Source organism: Mixophyes fleayi, chromosome 4, assembly GCF_038048845.1.
Source record: "Mixophyes fleayi isolate aMixFle1 chromosome 4, aMixFle1.hap1, whole genome shotgun sequence".
NCBI classification, from domain to species: domain Eukaryota; kingdom Metazoa; phylum Chordata; class Amphibia; order Anura; family Limnodynastidae; genus Mixophyes; species Mixophyes fleayi.
In genome coordinates this window covers 254,797,574-254,817,880 of record NC_134405.1, presented here as the reverse complement: position 1 = coordinate 254,817,880, position 20,307 = coordinate 254,797,574, and the positions used below count along the sequence as shown (strand labels likewise).

General features: G+C 43.1%; 1 protein-coding gene across 2 annotated transcripts in view; it reads left to right on the top strand.

The window, feature by feature from the left end:
• STK32A (serine/threonine kinase 32A) overlaps positions 1–4,385 on the top strand; it is a 204,781-nt gene extending 200,396 nt beyond the window's left edge. For both annotated transcript variants that reach the window (XM_075209654.1, XM_075209655.1), the window contains 2 exons: positions 644–708; positions 4,174–4,385. In XM_075209654.1, the coding sequence (XP_075065755.1) occupies positions 644–708; positions 4,174–4,270 (162 nt within the window). In that variant the 3' untranslated portion in view covers positions 4,271–4,385. The remainder of the gene's footprint in view (positions 1–643; positions 709–4,173) is intronic.
• Positions 4,386–20,307: the final 15,922 nt, after the last annotated feature.

The window sequence follows — 20,307 nt, the reverse complement described above, 5'->3', positions numbered from 1 at the left end:
TATTGTAACAACTTATTTTGGGATGTAGAGGAAGAAGCCAATCTCTCTTCTAATAATGTAGTTTTTCCTCCAGAATCTCAGGGATATGTAAGTTAAATTGATGCTTTGCATTGTTAGAGGAATTTGGCAGCAGTAATCCAGCTAGTCCTTAGGACTTAGAGTCCAGGTCATTTTGCTCCCAATGTTCTTCTAGGTTCTGAAAGACAGAATTGTAGCTGCCCCTTCACTGATACCTCTTCCTTTACTAAGATGAGACAGCTGGAATATTCCTTTCTCCGGACATCACTAACCATGTTCTCTTCAGGTAGCCCCAGTGGTTCGGTAAGGTCTCAATGTAACTATGCCTGGAGAATTGAAAACTTTGGCGGTTGCATCATGTTATAGTGTTCTTACAAAAAAAGATTCTCAGCAGATTACTACATGTCCTAGGGTGGTAACCCAATTAACAAACTGCCCCTAATCAAATTTAAGTACAAAAATCCTTATCTTGTTCTCAGGACCATTCTCTAGAATGCATGTACATGAAAAAAGGTCATATTATTTTAACAATTTTATCTAGACATTATTATGTGTGATTAATAGAAGGTTCTTTTATTTTCTTTCTTCCTCTTTTGTTCACATTAAATTGTCTGTATTGTTGAAGAACGGCAACTTGCAAGAACATTTGGACACTGTGGAGAGAGATTTCATTGTTTTCAATAGAGAGAAGTAAGTATAAACATATTAAAGGGACTCTAACCCTATATTTTGAATGATTTATTTGTATTTAACTAATATAAAATATTAAAGTTGCACTACCATCTAGTAAATGCTTATACTAAGGTGCCCTTTCCTCCGTTCCTCTTATAGTCCTGGTCAAAAACCAGAGAGGGAGCTCATGGACCAATCACAAGCTGCACTGCCACCTGCATATCTTTTATGTAGGTGGTAGTGCAGCTTAAATGGGTGACAGCACAAAATATTCCTGTTACAGGACTTTATCTAGTTGCTTTCTCTTCCCAGTGCATGGCCTAATAGCAAGAGATATGTGAGTGTTGCATATTATATCATTTTAGTTGAGGCCATATCAGAAGAAAATGACACACACACACACACAACTCCCTAGGTTTGCTCATAGTCTGGAAATATATAGGTCTATTATATACATTCATAAAGCTATTTATAATGAGATAACATATATGGTATGGCATGTTAAGGTATCAAAATACACTAAACCAAATATTTGCTTTAACAGAATGCCATCCACTATTTCTTTTTTCATTGTATACAATGGGGCTGATTTAACATTGGACTTATTTGCACTCAGAACAATGCAGGAAAAAACATTTGCAAAAAAAACCAAAACATACTTATGGAAGTATGTTGAATCGGATGTATCTCAAGATGCATCCAACTAAAAAACAGTAGAATATGCGCCAGGATTACGACAGGGCTGGCTCCTCTGTAGGAGATGGGGCTGGACCTACCGCTTTCTCCATTTCTCGAAATCTGTTCTGTGAACATTTTATTGTTTTGTGCCATATTTGTTTTAGTTTCTCAAATAATATTGCATCCTTTATGTGAGACTGGAAAGCTGAAGCATACAGTAGACCTTAAAGAGATACTAATCACAATAAGTTGCATTTCTGTATTAGACACTGGAATATTATTCTTTCATATTTTAATAAAACACATCAGTTTCTTAGTGCTCATTTGGAGAACATTGTGAATTTGCTTCTGCAGCAACAAGGGGACCACATATCAATGGACGCCTACACTGACCATTCTATTTCCACACAACGTTAGTGCAGGTATACATTCACAGTTTTGTTTTTTCAAATTGAGCACTAAGAACCTCATGGTTTCTTGCAAACATTTAATAGCAGTATCAGAGCCCCTGACATAAAGGTCTTATTGCAATATCCATTGAGAGTATATATTGTGCTTGTACATTCACTTTTATAACATCGGTCAGAGCAGCGATGCATCTTTACATACATTTTTTAAATTTCGGTGCGAGTAGTAAAAACATACCCTTTCTCTGCATCCTCTCTGCGTATTGTGCATTAACTTTTCAAAATACTGATGTAATTTTACATTTATTTATTGTTTTAGTACACAACATTTTGGGGATTTAAGTACAAAATAGCATTAATGCAATATATAAAAACCATACGGAAATAAATATTTACAGTTAAATGTATTTAATACCTGAAATTATATCATTTTGGGTCAAAAAATTTACAGAGATATATTACATTGATAATCCTATGTCAGGATTATTATTTGTCTAATTACCCTATAAAGTCACATTGATTTTTTTTTTTTTAACAAAAGTATAAAGAGAATTGTGGATCAGTAGACATCACAGTAAAAAGTCAACAATGTCTTACTTACCTCTCTCTCCTTGTTCTCCTCATTATTTGTATCACCTACTGAGGTCACTCGACTACTTCTAGAGTTGGCGATTGTTGGGCCTAATACCTAGCCTTGGGCAGATTTGTCCCCAATGCCCTATATGCCCTGCGCTTAAGGATATTGCCGACAAGTACCCTCCAACAAAGTACCAGTTCATTGTTCTAGTAATCATGAGGAGCTTCTCCTTACATAAGTTGTTGGCTCTCAAGTTTGTAACAGACTGAGGAATTTTAAAAAAACCAATCAAGACATTGTTTTGGTTTTCTGTTTGTTTTATAAAATGGTAAACATAACAAATACCTGCTTCCATTTTTATACTACCCATAAATATTGAATATAACATTTAGTATGATGTACGTTTAATATCAAATAGGTTGGATTTTACAAAAAAAAACAACGTAGGGAGGCAAATGTGTGGTGTTTTCTAATCCAGTTGAACAATAAAAAGTAGCAAAGTACAAATGACAATTATTCAAGGCCGGCGGAACGCAGTAAGCGGGGTAAACTAGGCAGGGGGCACCAAACCGGAGAGGCCCTCCCCCTGCCTGCCAACCCCCACTTCTCCGCCGGCTCAAAATTATTTTTTTAAATAAATGAAAAAAAAAAAGTAAAAAAAAAATGTATGCTAGTGTTTGTAGTACTACAAGCTCCAGCACTGGAGCAAACACTGTCCAAACACTTAATGACAACCTGGACATTCTGGAACCTGTAGTGCACTAGGGAAAAAATGGATTTATTGATTTAGTTTATCATTATTACCCCACATCCACTGCCCCAATTGTGTTGCAAGAGCCCTAGTGCTATCAGCATGGAACTAGTTAAATCTAGTGGAGGGAGAGGGTCCGCGGTTTTTTTGCAGACCCGATCTCCATAGGGAATCCAGCCCCATGCTGAACAGCCTGCGGGTTCCCCAGTTATAGGACCACCAGCCCAGGCTGGCAAAGCCTAGTGCTGGTAATAGACCCCATGCTTTTTGTCCCCCAGTTTTTGATAGGACCAGTCTAGGCTGGCAGTACTGGGGTTGGGTAAGCTGTTTTGGGAGGGAGCAAGCAGTTTTGTTTTTTTCCAAATGTATTGCCAATTTTATTGTTTACATCTGTTTATGTTGACCTTTTGAATGTCGACATTTCAACTATAGCCTTTATTTACAAATTGGCAAAGAGTCAACAGCCACTCAAAAAACAATAGTGTGATCGGTGGGAAAATAATGGGTGTGGTACGGCGATGTAAAAGCCGACATAGTTTTAAACGACAGGAGAATAACGATGGGTATAAGCCCAACAATAATAAAATCACTACTTTGTCTGTATTTAGATCGCTGTGTTAATGACTATCACCGAAAATGATACAATTCTTCTGCTGAAAATGTACTCACTCTTGTAGTTATATTTTTTCACGTGGCTGGTATACACTGCTAGTTTTTTTTGTTTGTTTTTTTGTTTTTATGGGTCCATCTGTGTGGGATCTGTCCAAGTTGCAAAGATTCAGCTTGTAAGTTGTTTTGGGAGATCCCCTTTGATCTACTGCAGTATTTAAAGATATATTTCCAACACCTAGTACACAAATGATTACGTCAACCAATTATTGGCGCAGGGTTTTTTTTGACTGAGAAACAACTATGCAAACGATGCTTCATTTGGAGAGCAGCCAGGTTTCCAATCAGCATCATAATGTCACATTATCAAAGTTAACAATGACACCTGCAATAGAAATAGCAATGAGGTATACATGGTGCTATACATATGAAATGCTCCTTACACATTTTTTTTCTAACAGAACCAGACAGGACCTCAATGAAAACCAGGAAAACTTGACTGTAGTCCAAACCAAAGAAGAGGAGGATGGGAAGAACAATAATCTACAATCTCTGTGACCTCCAGATTTGCTACGTCTGTAATAGGAATGAGAGCCTTACAGTCAAAAACTGCATTATGTAACTGTTGTCAACCTGGACATTATGGACATTATGGAGCAATAGTTATAAATGATATGACCCCCAGTAAAACTATGAACTTTATTTCTTTTTTTTTAATGAGATCTGCAAACGCTCTTTACTTAGAAGACAATCTACTTAATGCATTCTATAGCATTCAAGTAAACATGAGCTAAATCTTAATTTTATTTATTTACTTTGCAACTAATTATTCTGCTGTAGGGCTGAATTATAATGCATTTTGCACAGGGTGATAAATATTTTAGACAAACTTTTTTTTTTAAGAGCACTAAATATTTTTTAGCCTATTTTTATTTATTGTTTTTTTAACGACCTGTAGCAAACAACTAAAATATTTTGTTATCTGTAATTAAAGTTTAGCAGAGAATTATAAAAAAGTATAGTTCACAGGTTGATGAGCAAGCTAATGTTGATCCTGTTTTTTATATTGTCTTGTTGTTAGAAGTGATTACAATATACTTTATGTGTAGCCCTAAAGCCACATTTCTGTCCTAATAGGAGGTTTGATAGACAACTGTTTCAGAGAACATAATATAGCCCCTATGAACAACATAGATGATAGTGCTGCAGCTCCAGTTAATTGCAGCAAAAAAGGGGCCATCAGATTTTATACCCCCCCCCCCCAAGCAAATATAACAAAAAAAGCTACTTTTTGTGGGCCAAGATACCTGTGTGTAAAGCGAGGTTGCCAAATGAAAAATTAATTACCAGTAGGTAGGATATTTTTCTAATTTAAACAGGAATTGATAAACTGGAATACAGTATAAAAAAAGAACCATAGTTTAGATGTGATGGGCAATCGGGTTAACTCCATTAGTGCCTCATGTCACCCTCATCTTCAGTTATAAGGTACAACAAAACACTTAAAAAATATTATGCAGTTATTTAGGTGTGGCATTTGACATTGACTTGTCCATATGCCTAACGTGACGCAATCATAAACCCTTTTTGGAGGAGACGGGATTTGTGTAAGAATTCAGAGTTATTGAATGTTGGTAGGGATAATTCTTACGTTGAGAGGTATGGGTTTATTGCCCCGACACAGTAAGAGCTGGGGCCATAGACCCAAGAGTTTATGATATGTTAAACTACACAGGCATAAAGCATAGAATAAAAGTTACTGGGAACCTCAGATTATAAAGTAGAGAAAAGGACATAAAGGGGCATATAGCAGGAAGAAGTTGGGTGCCACAGGTGAGGCCCTAGGGCTGCCTGTTGCCCATAACTGGTTTAGGTAAACTCAGCATAAGTTTCGGTTTCAGCCTTATGAAGGCTATAATTGGCTCAGAGCTTCATGCTGTGTCTGCTGCTTGATGGTTCAGATGTCTGTCTTTTCTACAATATATTTCAGAAGCTTTCTATTATGGCTAATCTGTCCCTTAGTTTCGAATTACAGTATAGATGTATTTAATACCTGGGGTGACATGGAATGGGAATTTAGGAGGCCACAGGGTTCGTTAGTAGTTACATAGTAAAAATTACATTAAGACAGCAGAAAAGCTATTATCTTTTATCATTATACAGTTTTTCTTCTCTCCACTGCTTTAATATCATTAAGATCATTGTTCTTTGTTCAATTATACAGAACAAAATTGAAGTAGAATGCAGCTATTCTAATGTAGTATTAAAAACATCAACTGCAATAAACTGCAAAGGTGCACTAACGTATTTATTTAGCACAGTTTTCATTTTTGTCACAGATTGTTGCAATAAGATCAGTTATTGATGAAAGTGATAAACAGGGATATATATATATATATATATATATATATATATATATATACACACACACACACACATACATACATACAGGGGCGCACAGAGAATTTTCGACCCCCAGAAAAAACAAAAAACCTCAACCCGCGTGAGAGCTACTGCGCATGTCCTATACAGCAGCCGCGGTGCTGTCAAAGAAGCGTCCGTGGCGGTGCTGTATACATTACAGCACCGCCGCGGATGCTTCTTTGACAGCGCCGCAGCTGCTGTATAAGACAGTGCCGCTATAGTGGCCATTTAGTTAGCGCAAGGGGGGGTTCTGGAGACTCAGAAACCTCCCCTGCGTGCGCCACTGACATACATATACATGCATACACACACACACTACAAACTGCAAAATGGCTGAGGCACAGCAAAAATATATCATCTTTGGTGCACATACGTTTGTGGAGCAAGAAGTTGGAGTAGAACTTTGCATTGGCCAATGGAAGGAGTTGGGCGGAGCAAGTACTGGGGTGCACGGTTGTAAAATAAGTTTGAAAAAATGTGCCATCTCCACCTCTCTGAGTGTTTCTTGATGCACATACAACCCTTTACTCTCTACAAAAGATTTTTCTGTGACCCGTATCTGCCCGAGCTGGGGACGGTGGTGACTGGACGTTCTAAGCATGGTTCCTTGAGTGTCTATTTTACCAGCCACCACAAAGCATATTACTTATAAAAAAACGTCAAAGTCGTGGCTTATACTGAGGTAGGTGGCAACACGCATGATTCCATTATGAACTGATCAATAGCCACACACAACCTCCTGCACACCACACAGCACCAAAAAAGGTTAAGAGCTGGGCCAAATAATATCATAAAGGTTTAGTTTTATTAAAAATAAACCAATAATCCCCCTGCTCTCACCTACATACTACCACCTGAGGTCAGGTCACATAGGCAAACCGAGGGGGGTTTCCTAGTGCCTGGAAACCCCCCTCCAAGCTTGGGGCACTGTATAATTGAGGTGGTTGGACCCTGCTTCCGCTTCACACAGCTCTGCTTAAAAAAAGGGAGAGCTGCGTACACCTAACAGTAGTGCACGCAGCATTGCCCATGTATATTATGGGGATAGGAAGAGTTGGAGAGCAGCCAAGCACTGTCGAAAAATTATAGCCACGCCCCCATGCATGCTGGTTATGCACACTGGCGGCGTGGTGTGGAAACCCCCCTCTACAAATCCTGCGTTTGCCCCTGGGTCAATTGATAGCACTAAATTGCCTCATGGTAGTAGCACATTAATTTACTCAGTAAGTGACCTTCATCAGCAGGTCAGATCCTTGTTATAATGTGATTTATATAAAAGCAAAATCATTTACAATACACAATAAATATACCATGCTATTGACAGCTAAAATTAGCCATTTAAACACATTTCTGTGATAACCTATGTACAATTGTGTTGATATCTGCTTATCCTATAGAATGTTTTAAATTTTCCTTACAACATTGTTTCTCCTATATGTGATCTATATTAAATGTTCATACATCGTAACTATTATTCAAATATTACTTTTCAGCTATTACATTAAGTCGATTACAGCAAAAATATATACATGGCCCATTTAACCCCTGAGTTTGTGCCAGGAGAATACCTGATTCTTTTATAGAAAGAACTGTCAAATTTGACATCATTTGGCAAAGAAGTGGAAGCCATCTGCACTTCAGCAGAGAGCAGCCATGTGCTAGGAGCCAGTGCACAGCTGGGAACGGGTGTTTAATAGGTTGTTTACATTTTAAGGATAATGATGATAAGCTTTGGTCAATGGAGAAAGCTATGTGTGTTTATTTAGCTTATGTCATGAATACATAAGTGTATGCATAATACCATTCAAAATTATGTTTATAGTACAAAGAAACTAAAAAACAAACATGTTCATGTGTGTGGTTCCAAGGTAGCATACATGGGTTCACTCTTATGTAACAACCAATTTGGAGCATTGATATCATGTAGCCATGCCACCGGGTGACGGCAGGCGGAGGTCATCAGGAGAAGGAGTTGCCTGGCAACTTTTAGCCCGAGGAACAAGCAAGCAAGTGGCCCAGGATTTTCTAATAGCGTAATAAACAGAGAAATGTGTGGGACAAAAAATAAACCACAATATCATTAGACCAACTACATCTGACTACATGCAGACACAGTTGGTCTAACGTGGGTGTAGGTTATATATCCAGTAAATACATGAAAAATTGTTATGTCAAAGAGCTATAATCAAGTAAAACGCCTACCAAACACACTTGGCTAGTATTCAAAGCATACTATTCTGGTAACTTCTGTACAATGCAGAGAGTACTATATTATATAACTATTTACAATAGAGAAAGCAAACTAGTGACAGATATGCAACACCTAGAGCAGTGTGTCCCATCTTTATTGTACTATGTGGCCCAACTGGCTTTTGCCCTGACATGTCATGGCCTAGTGGGGATAATAGCAGAGTAATTGTTTTTAAACCAAAGAAATGTCAATAACAACCACAACTTGATTTAATTTAAAGATATTTAATGGAACAATATTTCTCATTTGAACAATTTCTTTGTGAAAACAAAAAAATTGCAGACATCTGCCAAATGAACAAAACCCTCCAATCAGTTTAATCTACAGCTAATTTAACGAGAATTGTTTTCCTGAATATTTTGCAGTTTCCCAATCCTAGGTTCTGTTGTAGAATGTGTGCATCTAAGATCTGCCTCACATTCAAAGCGGTTCCTAGCCTTTGTCTTCAGCTGCACCAATGTTAAGAAGCCTGATTCACAAAGATAAGTTGTTACAAAGGACAGGTGCTTCCGAAGACATTCCTTTATAATAGTGTAGCTTCCCATCATTTTTGGCCAAAACTGATAGATAGAGGAAGCTTCAAAGACATCTCTGCATCCAGAATCATTTTAGTTCTTAACAGCAGAAATTATGAGGTGTGTGAAATAAAATGCTTTTCACGAAGTTCACAATTTTGTTGACTTGTTCATGAACATCGTTAAGATCCGAATAAATGATTTTAAGCAAGAACTTGACAAAAAGTCAGACCGTGAACAACTGGAGATCGAACTGGAACAATCATTTGGAAGTCACTTTTGCTCATAGCATGGATGGGGCGCCATTGGTACACACTCAACACATATGTCAGTTAATGGTCAAAGAACTCTGATACTATAATTTTTTCCACACATCCACAGCTCTGCTATTTCTTTTGAAAGAATGGCAGAATAAGAATTCTTCTTTGATGGAATCACCCTTCACATTCAAAACGAAAACAAAAGGCTGGAAACAGGATGAAACATCATTGGATTCATCCAACTAAACTTGGAGACCAATCCAAATGCAGCATCTTTGATTTCAGCAATTACCTTTTGTTTTATGCCGGTAGACAAATCAGAAATTCTCCTATGAAATTTGGCTGAACTCTTTTTCAGTTTCCTCTCCAAGCTAAATACAGGCCATCTTCAGAGCACATGGCTTAATCAACGCCTCTGCAACTGTGAGGTTTCTTCTGTTGCACATTGAGGAAGCGGACAGCATAAAAAGCCTCGGTAAGACGCCTGTCTTGCTGCTTCTCTTTGATCTGGTGCTTCATTTTCTGTTGTCCAATTTGCTTGAATTAATTCACATCCTTATGTTGATTTTGTGATCTTCATCTTCTCTAAATGGAGCTTCAACTTCGATTGGGCCCAAAGAGCAAAGAACTTTCTGGCACAGGACGCACTGTCCCTTTAATTGATCACAGTCATAGAAGGATGTGATTCCAAACTTTATGTACCCTCGTTTTGTCATTTTAGTATGGAGTAAAATTTTGAAATACCTATGAAAGAGCAAATACAAAATAATGTAAAAAAAAAGGAACAGTTTGACTAGCATGGCCCCTACAATTTTAATTATTTATATTGCACAAACACTTACCTAGATCAAAGGACATGTAATTTCTTCTTCCCTATCTCTCGGTCATCTCTCTTCTGATGTCTCCAGTGCAGCTTTGAATCCGTGCAGGAAAAACAGCCCAGAATCTGGTAGGGAAGAATGGTGGCAGGTGAGATGCAGCAACAGGGATTGATTAGCATAAGGGAGGAGAAATGTTGTGACGGTGCCAGCAGCAGCATGGATTTAATTCAGCGGTGACGAGCGTGGCAGCAGGGAGCTGAAGTGTGGCAGACAGAAGCGGGGGGTTGGGGGTGTTTTATGCCTAGCATTGTATATGTATGTATATAAGGCAGCGTGTATGTAGGTATGTGGGATGTGAAGGACAGAATCTATTTTAGTTATAATTGTCAGTGTACAGTTCGATCAGCTGTAATTCACTATATTGATAAAGTGATCTTCTCTGTTTGTAAGTTTAAAGGTTTTCTCAATCTGTCCGTTTGACTCTGTATTGAATGGCAGACACAAGAGTGCTCTCCTTATTCTCTATATTTTCTGTGGTCACTTATTGCTCTGCTTTCCATATTTAATGTACCTATACATTTTCCAAACAGGTCCCAACATTCCAGGATCCAGTCAAGAATCCAGTACCAGGTTATGAAAGCTGCGATAACATGTAGGTGAGAGCAACACTATTATAATAGATAATATGTAATGTCTAAAGAGACGCAGTCACGTCCCATATTGGCCACGCCCCCATCACTATGTGAGCATGCCCACCTCGACGGCATCACTGCACAAACGGCAGCACACATCCCTTGTCCAACTATGTGTGGAGGGGGGAAGGTGCCTTTAAAGTTGCTGTACCAGGGCCACAAATTCCTGAGGTGTCAAGTCCCAAGGGAGGGGCTAGTCACCTGGAAGAGCTGCAGTGCCTAGGCCATATAGCCCTGTCCTCTACTTGCTAAAACAAGAGGAGAAAAATACCTATTTCTTTCAAATCTGGCAAAGGCAGTCCATTATCTGACTAACCTGGGTATATATACTAGGCAGTGGGACCCAACAGGGATTTCCCCTGGTACCCCATTGTCCAGTTTGATACTCCCCAGGAAATCCTGCTATGCTGTGTAACTGCACTTGCAGTGTTACATTTACCTGCAACTAAAATGTGTATTTAAATAATGTTCAAGAGGAGCAAAGAGATGTTACTTTATTGCAAATACACTGGTGACAAGGGGCTACACTTAACCTGACTTTACTTCACTGCAACGTACAGTTTGATTATATCCTTCTCCATGACTCCAATTTAACATTTTATGTTTTCTAAATCAGGACCATCACGATGGATGTGGCCACACACTTTGGGCTTTTTCATGCTTCTGAAATACTTTTAATCAATCACTTTCCCACGCTGTCAGATCTGGGTCGTGGCAAAGTCCCAGGTTATAAATAAACCTAGCAGCTGTCATTTCTTCATTTTGCTATGGGAGCTCCAGACTGTAGGAGCTGGAGCTGGTATTCTTTGTCTGTGAAGGTTTTTGTTTTTTTTAAACAAGCATGTTCTGGAGGATTATATGGGTTGTAAAAGCTGCAAGAATAGAAGATTTTTTTTTATTTCTTTTTAATACTATGGTAAACATTTTACTGTCTTTTTGTGTGTGGGTCATTAGGATTATATTTATAAGGAAATTTTTTTAAGCTTAATTCTTAGAGATTATGAACTTGGTGGTTGGTGAGTATTATAGTTATGTTGCTTTTTAATATTAATTTATTGGTAAAACAAGGTACATGGTTTAGTTAAATTTTGTGTTGTGGCACAACAGGTCGCAGCGGGCCCTGGTTGGCAGTGTGTGATGGTATTTGTGGTCCCCCAAGTGCCAGCATGCCCTAGCAGCCATAGGTATGCTGGTAATAGTACTACAAGCACCAGCATGCCCACACTGATGGCAGCCTGGCCTTGCTGGGACATGTAGTGCACAAACACAAAATGGTGTCTTTAATATCAAAATATTTTATTACCCCACACCCACCACCCAGGGTTGTGGGTATATTAATGTGTATAGTGGGTGGGGAAAGGGTATTGATGTGTTTGATGTGTGGAGTATTATTGTAATGTGTATGGAGTTATGTATTAACAGTGGGCAAATAATGCAAATTAAAGTAACCTATTGCAATGAGATTTTTGATTTCAATACACTGTTGGCAAAAAATGGTTAAGAGGAAGAATGTCTTCTGTAACACATAGCAAGCAATCAGACCTTTGCTTTCTTTTTCTAAACACTACAAGAAAAAAAATACTATTAGAATCTGATAAGCTGCTGTGGGTTACAATATATTTACTGTGCAGTTGCCAGTGTGTGTTAGATGTTTTTAACATGTAATTAAATTAAGTTCTACAAAATAGTTTAACCGTTTCTTCTCTGTAACTGTATCCATTGGCACTCCTCACAATCCTATCTTTACACATTTATATGTAATAAACATTTGTATAACACATAATAACAGTTGCCAACTGTCCTTAACTTCCAAAGACAATCCCAGGTCTTAAATACCACTAATTCCAATACAGAAAAGCTGAACAATATAATGTCACCAAAGTGTGTAAAATTACCTTAACTTTGTGGCAACTATGTATTAATCTGTCAGTGTACTGGAAAACAATCAGAATGTGTTGCAATACTCACGCTACCAGTAGACTGCACTGGCTCAAAATCTCATTGTCCACTTGAGGAATTTGGCTTCCAGGGTCTTCAATACATGTCCAGTGGTCCTATCACCAGCTCTTAAGGAATTTCTACTTCTGACCCGAGAGAGAGAGTAGTTGTTTCTTCCAGGACCACTAGGGCTGGATTGCAGAGATCCCTTCCATATGGTGTTGTGTTGCCCTCCTGGTCCTGTTCGATTACAAACTCCTGACTGTCCTCAACAATTTGCGTCGCCACATCCACTTGCTCTGCTACAACCTCCATACCGCCGTTTCAAAGGTTTTCAATTATCCAAAGAACATTAAGATAGTTCAGGACAGAAAAAATTGAAGGCCGAGCAGCACAATCATGCGAGAAGATCTTGTTAAACATGTTTAAAGCATCCTTTGTAAAGTTCTCCCAGCAACCTGGTGGATGAATGAGGTCTTCGTTTTTTTGCCAGTTGATGTAGACCTTGTACCTCATGTCCCCCTCCAGAGCTGCATTCCAGGGGAAGTGTCCTGTTAGCGCAATGAACAGGAGAACACCAAGAGTCCAGGAATCTATAATAGGATTAAGGATCAAGTATTCATCCTGCTTCAAGTCACACAACTCCGGAGACATAAATGGAATTATATGTGACAAACAGGACACAAGACTGCCTACCTTCTGTGTTAAACCAAAGCCACACAGTTTAATGTGATAACAATCGTTGTCCATGAGCAACACAATACCAGTCCTCTGCCATGCATATAATCAAGAGCTCTGGACAACTGCATTGCACATCGCTTCACTGCATCCTCTGGAATGCCGACCTGTACAAGGAGACAGAAAAAAAAATATGAGACATACTTGCACAATACCCTAAGGCGGCGGTTCCCAAAGCGTGCGCCGCGGCTCCCAGGGGTGCCGCGGCGCTGTCACTGGGGTGCCGCGGGCCAGTCATAGAAAAAAAAAAAAAGAACACAGAAACTTACCAATCCGCCGGGCGCCGGGACCCAGCAGCCTCCTCTCTCCCGTACCGGCTTGTCACTGAATATCGACGTCAGTGACAGCTGCGGAAGAGAGGAGGATGCTGGGTCCTGGCACCTGGCGGATTGGTAAGTTTCTGTGTTCTTTTTTTTTTTTTATGTCTGGCCCGCGGCAGAGGAGTGACAGAGATCGTGGCAGCGGAGGGTGACAGAGGGGCAGAGTGAGAGTGACAGCGGGGCAGAGTGGGAGTGACAGCGGGGCAGAGCGAGAGTGACAGGGATCATGGCAGCGGAAGGTGACAGCGGGGCAGAGTGAGAGTGACAGCGGGGCAGAGTGAGGGTGACAGCGGGGCAGAGTGAGAGTGACAGCGGGGCAGAGTGAGAGTGACAGCGGAGCAGAGTGAGAGTGACAGCGGAGCAGAGTGAGAGTGACAGCGGGGCAGAGGAGGGACACAGCGTGAGAGGGGCAGTGGAGGGGGACATAGCGTGAGAGGGGCAGTGGAGGGGGACATAGCGTGAGAGGGGCAGGGGAGGGGGACATAGCGTGAGAGGGGCAGCGGAGGGGGACATAGCGTGAGAGGGGCAGCGGAGGGGGACATAGCGTGAGAGGGGCAGCGGAGGGGGACATAGCGTGAGAGGGGCAGCGGAGGGGGACATAGCTTGAGAGGGGCAGTTGAGGGGGACATAGCTTGAGAGGGGCAGTGGAGGGGGACAGTGGAGGGGGACACAGCGTGAGAGGGGCAGTGGAGGGGGACACAGCGTGAGAGGGGCAGTGGAGGGAGACACAGAGTGAGAGGGGCAGTGGAGGGGGACACAGCGTGAGAGGGGCAGTGGAGGGGGACACAGCGTGAGAGGGGCAGTGGAGGGGGACAGTGGAGGGGGACACAGCGTGAGACGGGCAGTGGAGGGGGACACAGCGTGAGACGGGCAGTGGAGGGGGACACATCGTGAGACGGGCAGTGGAGGGGGACACATCGTGAGACGGGCAGTGGAGGGGCACACAGCGAGAGACGGGCAGTGGAGGGGGACACAGCGTGAGAGGGGCAGTGGAGGGGGACACAGCGTGAGAGGGGCAGTGGAGGGGGACACAGCGTGAGAGGGGCAGTGGAGGGGGACACAGCGTGAGATGGGCAGTGGAGGGGGACACAGCGTGAGATGGGCAGTGGAGGGGGACACAGCGTGAGAGGGGCAGTGGAGGGGGACACAGCGTGAGAGGGGCAGTGGAGGGGGACAGTGGAGGGGGACACAGCGTGAGAGGGGCAGTGGAGGGGGACACAGCATGAGAGGGGCAGTGGAGGGGGACAGTGGAGGGGGATACAATGTGAGAGGGGCAGTGGAGGGGGACACAGCGTGAGAGGGGCAGTGGAGGGGGGCAGTGGAGGGGGACACAGCGTGAGAGGGGCAGTGGAGGGGGGCAGAGGAGGAACACAGCGTGAGAGGGGCAGTGGAGGGGGACACAGCGTGAGAGGGGCAGTGGAGGGGGACACAGCGTGAGAGGGGCAGTGGAGGGGGACACAGCGTGAGAGGGGCAGTGGAGGGGGACACAGCGTGAGAGGGGCAGTGGAGGGGGACACAGCGTGAGAGGGGCAGTGGAGGGGGACACAGCGTGAGAGGGGCAGTGGAGGGGGACACAGCGTGAGAGGGGCAGTGGAGGGGGACACAGCGTGAGAGGGGCAGTGGAGGGGGACACAGCGTGAGAGGGGCAGTGGAGGGGGACACAGCGTGAGAGGGGCAGTGGAGGGGGACACAGCGTGAGAGGGGCAGTGGAGGGGGACACAGCGTGAGAGGGGCAGTGGAGGGGGACACAGCGTGAGAGGGGCAGTGGAGGGGGACACAGCGTGAGAGGGGCACACAGCGTGAGAGGGGCAGTGGAGGGGGACACAGTGTGAGATGGGCAGTGGAGGGGGACACAGTGTGAGAGGGGCAGTGGAAGGGGACAGTGGAGGGGGGACACAGCATGAGAGGGGCAGTGGAGAGGGACACAGCGTGAGAGGGGCAGTGGAGGGGGACACAGCGTGAGAGGGGCAGTGGAGGGGGACACAGCGTGAGAGGGGCAGTGGAGGGGGACAGTGGAGGGGGACACAGCGTGAGAGGGGCAGTGGGGGGAACACAGCGTGAGAGGGGCAGTGGAGGGGGACACAGCGTGAGAGGGGCAGTGGAGGGGGACACAGCGTGAGAGGGGCAGTGGAGGGGGACACAGCGTGAGAGGGGCAGTGGAGGGGGACACAGCGTGAGAGGGGCAGTGGAGGGGGACACAGCGTGAGAGGGGCAGTGGAGGGGGACAGCGTGAGAGGGGCAGTGGAGGGGGACACAGCGTGAGAGGGGCAGTGGAGGGGGACACAGCGTGAGAGGGGCAGTGGAGGGGGACACAGCGTGAGAGGGACACACAGCGTGAGAGGGGCAGTGGAGGGGGACACAGCGTGAGAGGGGCAGTGGAGGGGGACACAGCGTGAGAGGGGCAGTGGAGGGGGACACAGCGTGAGAGGGACACACAGCGTGAGAGGGGCAGTGGAGGGGGACACAGTGTGAGAGGGGCAGTGGAGGGGGGACACAGCATGAGAGGGGCAGTGGAGAGGGACACAGCGTGAGAGGGGCAGTGGAGAGGGACACAGCGTGAGAGGGGCAGTGGAGGGGGACACAGCGTGAGAGGGGCAGTGGAGGGGGGACAGTGTGACAGAGGAGGGGGGACAGCCTGACAGAGAGCAGAGGAGGGGGGACAGCATGACAGAGGGGGCAGTGTGAGAGAGGGCAGAGTGTCTGGATGCAGAGGGGGCATTTTTGCATACAACTAAATAAGTATTTCTGTCCTGACCTAAATAACTTATTACAATTTTTTGACCCAACTACTCCTAAAACAGGACTGCTCAATAATTATTTTGGATGGGTGCCTTGAAAAAATTTGGAGACTCTAAGGGTGCCGCGAACTGCAAAAGTTTGAGAACCACTGCCCTAAGGCTAAAGATATGAAAGCAAGTAATTTGTAATTAACCTAAAGATATTTCAAACTACATGCAAATCTGAAGTATAATAGGCTTTTAGGGGCGGATTCAATTTCAGAACATTGCAGATGTGCTTGTTTTACCGTTACTACGGTAAAATGTAGCGCACCTCTATGGGGCACGAGCAAAAATGAGCGTTACTTCTATAAAATAAAAAAATAAAAATAATCAGTGCGAGGTGTCTCATGGCCTGTCCGGAGGCACCTCGCACAAATATTTTGAGAATTGAATTCAGTTGTTTTTTTTCAGTTATGGTGGTGCTTTAGGGGTTCATTAATGAATAACTATTAAATGCACACTATCACCATTTTTTTAAGCTTTCTCACATGATATATTGAAGGGAGTTATACATAAATAATTTTATATAACAATTGCTACAGGAATTTATTTTGTACATTCTGTGACAGTGCTCCAAACAGCAGTTAAACAGTCAATTTGAAGCTCCACCATTGTTCTTCTTTGCTATTCAGATAAAACCATATTCTTGTGTGTGAGAAAGTCCTCGACCTCCATCTGCATCACTCCCCCTCCATACTGTATATATAACTACTTTATTCCTTATCAGACAATTGTTTGTAGTTGAGAAGGACAGTAAAAGGGACCACATAGGACAAATTATGGTATCCAGCTGTGTGTAAGCAAATTTAAAATATATATAGCACACATGTATCAGCAGGAAACAGAAACAGCAACATTTCCAGTAGTGTTAACAATTTTATATAGTGTTGATGTTCTTTTTTATATATATATTTTTTCTCACTACAAATGTAACAGCAAGGAGGTATGGTGTGGATGCTCAACACCTCGCGGTAAATGTATGAACATGCGGGTTCTTCAACACCCGCGTGTTCGGCGATTAAATTTCAAGCGGCGCTGCATTGTAAAGGGAAACTTCCCTTTACAATGCAGCGCCGCTTGAAATTTAATCGCCAAACACGCTGAACACGCGGATGTTGAAGAACCCGCATGTTCATACATTTACCCCCTGATCATTTCATAATATGAGACCAGACTGTCCACACATAGGCCATACTACAGAGCAGAAGCATCAAAAGCAAGACACTACGGGGTACATTCAATTAGCTGCATTGTTGTTTAGAACATCGTGGTCTGCACATTATTACCGTTACTGAGGTAATTTCTCTGCTGAATTTTGCTCGCAGGTCTATGTGCCACTAGCAAAAATTCAGAGAAATTACCGTACTAATGTGCAGCCATTACCATAGTAACGGTAATAGTTTGAATAATTGAATCTACCCCCAACTATAATAAAATATAAAAAAAATGGAGTATGCTCTCGCAGTGAAATAACTTGTAATTTTCAATTATTTAACACCTAGATTTCCCAAATCGTGCTTGGTAGCAGATTTAAACTGTAGGACTGGATCTCTGGAGTCAGTGATAATTGAAAGACAATGTTAAACTAGATTAAAATTAAAAAGGGTATGAGCGTCTGACCAAATGACAGAGTAGCAGTCACTTTCTGTTGACATTAGTCAAGGTTTCTCTCTTATACCCTTTTCACATTGCCGACCAAGCAATATCCTGGGTATATGAACCAGAGATATTGCCGGGTGACAGAGCCTCCCACCCCAGCTAATTCCTGGTTCAACCGGGTTCACACAGAGCCCGGGTCTGCAATAAAAAAAAGTCTACTTGCCCTTTAATAGATAGGTAGTATTTTCTGTCGCATGTCCGCTAGCTACAGGGTCAAATTACATCACTTCTGTAGGTCAGGGTGAAAATTATGCTTTTAAAGCTGCAATAGGCAGACCTTTCACCTTTTTTACACTTGTTGGTGAGACCAGGGTTGAAAAACCCGGATCTCACCGTTCAAACTGGCATCTACCCGGGAATAACCCTGCAAAACACCCGGTACTAATTCCCGGGTCGTCTGACCCGGGTAGATGCAGGGGACCTGTTCACACCGAGTCTTGACCCTGGTTATTGCCAGGGCTCCTGGGTTTTTGAGGCAGTGTGAACGGGGTATTACCAAGGCTAGGTACACACTGGAGGAAAAAGGCAACAATCAAACTATTCACCAACGACAGACAAAAAAAAAACAACTGATCAGCATGCCGATACATGTATACACACTATAGCGATTACTTTCAGATGTCTGCTGCTTATCGGTCATAACAATCGGCCTGTCACTTTCACTGCACTCTGGACACTCTCAGCCTGCATGGAGCTTTGTTGCTGCTGGGAAAGTCTCACCATGCAAGTACAGCACAAAGGTCACCCTCAGCACAAAGGCCACTCACCCCCACCATCCCCCTCCCCCTCCCTCCTCTACATGCAACCTCTATGTCCTTAACCCTGTGTGCCCTCACTGTACTGAAAATGAAACCTAGAAGCACCAGCAGCCTGTCAGCCTGGAAGATGTCATGAACAGCTGCGTCTGCAAAAGGCTACAGAGGGAGATGACAGCGGAGCCCCAGACACCTCCAGTGACAGGTAAGTGCTGCATGAAGCAATGTTGGTCTTTTCTGCATACACACTGCAGAACTGGACCGACATTGTCCCAAAGTAAATGTCATCTTCTAAGCAGGACGACCAATCAGACCAACCGATTATCTGTGCTTTGGAATGATAGGGCAGTGATGGGCAAACTACGGCCCACTTAGAGGTTTCCTACCGGCCCGCCAATATTTTAAAAAATTTCATTCAAATATGCATAAAATTATTAGGGCCGACACTGTGTGTCAGAACCTTAATTTTTATGCCTTCCCAGCTATTTCCTCCATTACACTTCATCCTCCTTCCTAACAGGACACTTTGTATGTCAAGCACTCAAACACCTGCCCGCCCCCTAACGGCTGAAAGTCATGTGAGAAGAGATGGGCTGGGCCATATACTAAGGCGGATTTCGATTGGCTGCTGTGTTGTCAGTTAGTGGCTCACCAGAAAGACGGATCTGCAACAACCTGCCAAAATAAGTGCTGTGTCTGTACGATTGCTGCACTTATAGAGGTAACACTGCTATATAACACCCTCCCGTCCCATTCAAAAAATTTGTATTATATATTTCGATATTTGAGATTTTTAATAAATTATATTGCCCAGTTTTTCTTTTTTATTTGGCCCGCTCCTGAAAAAGTTTGCCCATCACTGTTCTAGGGCATACTTGCCAACTCTCCCAGAATATGTGGGAGACTCCCGGATTCTGGGTGGGTTTCCCGGACTCCCGGGAGTGTATGGCAGCTCCCGCATCTGCCCACTTCCTAGTGAAGTGGGCAGAATTAAATCCAAAATGCAGCGATTCTCTGGGTATTGCGTCATTATGCCATAGGCATGATTTTCTGAGCCCCGCCCCCGCATGCCCACCTCTCCCCTACAGCTTCCGGACGCCGCCTGCCATAAGTTGGCAAGTATGTTCCAGGGTACACACTACTGTGGCCAATCAGTCATTTATTGTGCGACTGGCCCAATAATTGGCTGAAAACAGTGTAGTATGTACCTAGCCTAAGATAATCATCTGACTTGTAAGCATTAGCATACCATTACAAACTATCACTCCATTTTCTGCTCTACTCACAGTTACATAATATAACAATTATTTAATGAGATATTTAGATATTTTACATAGCTATGGGTGTATCCTCTCATCAACAAAGGTAAGACATTTACATTCATTTAGCCATTCTTTGTCTGCCAATGGAAACCCTGAGTGTCTGTGACATGTTGATATTTT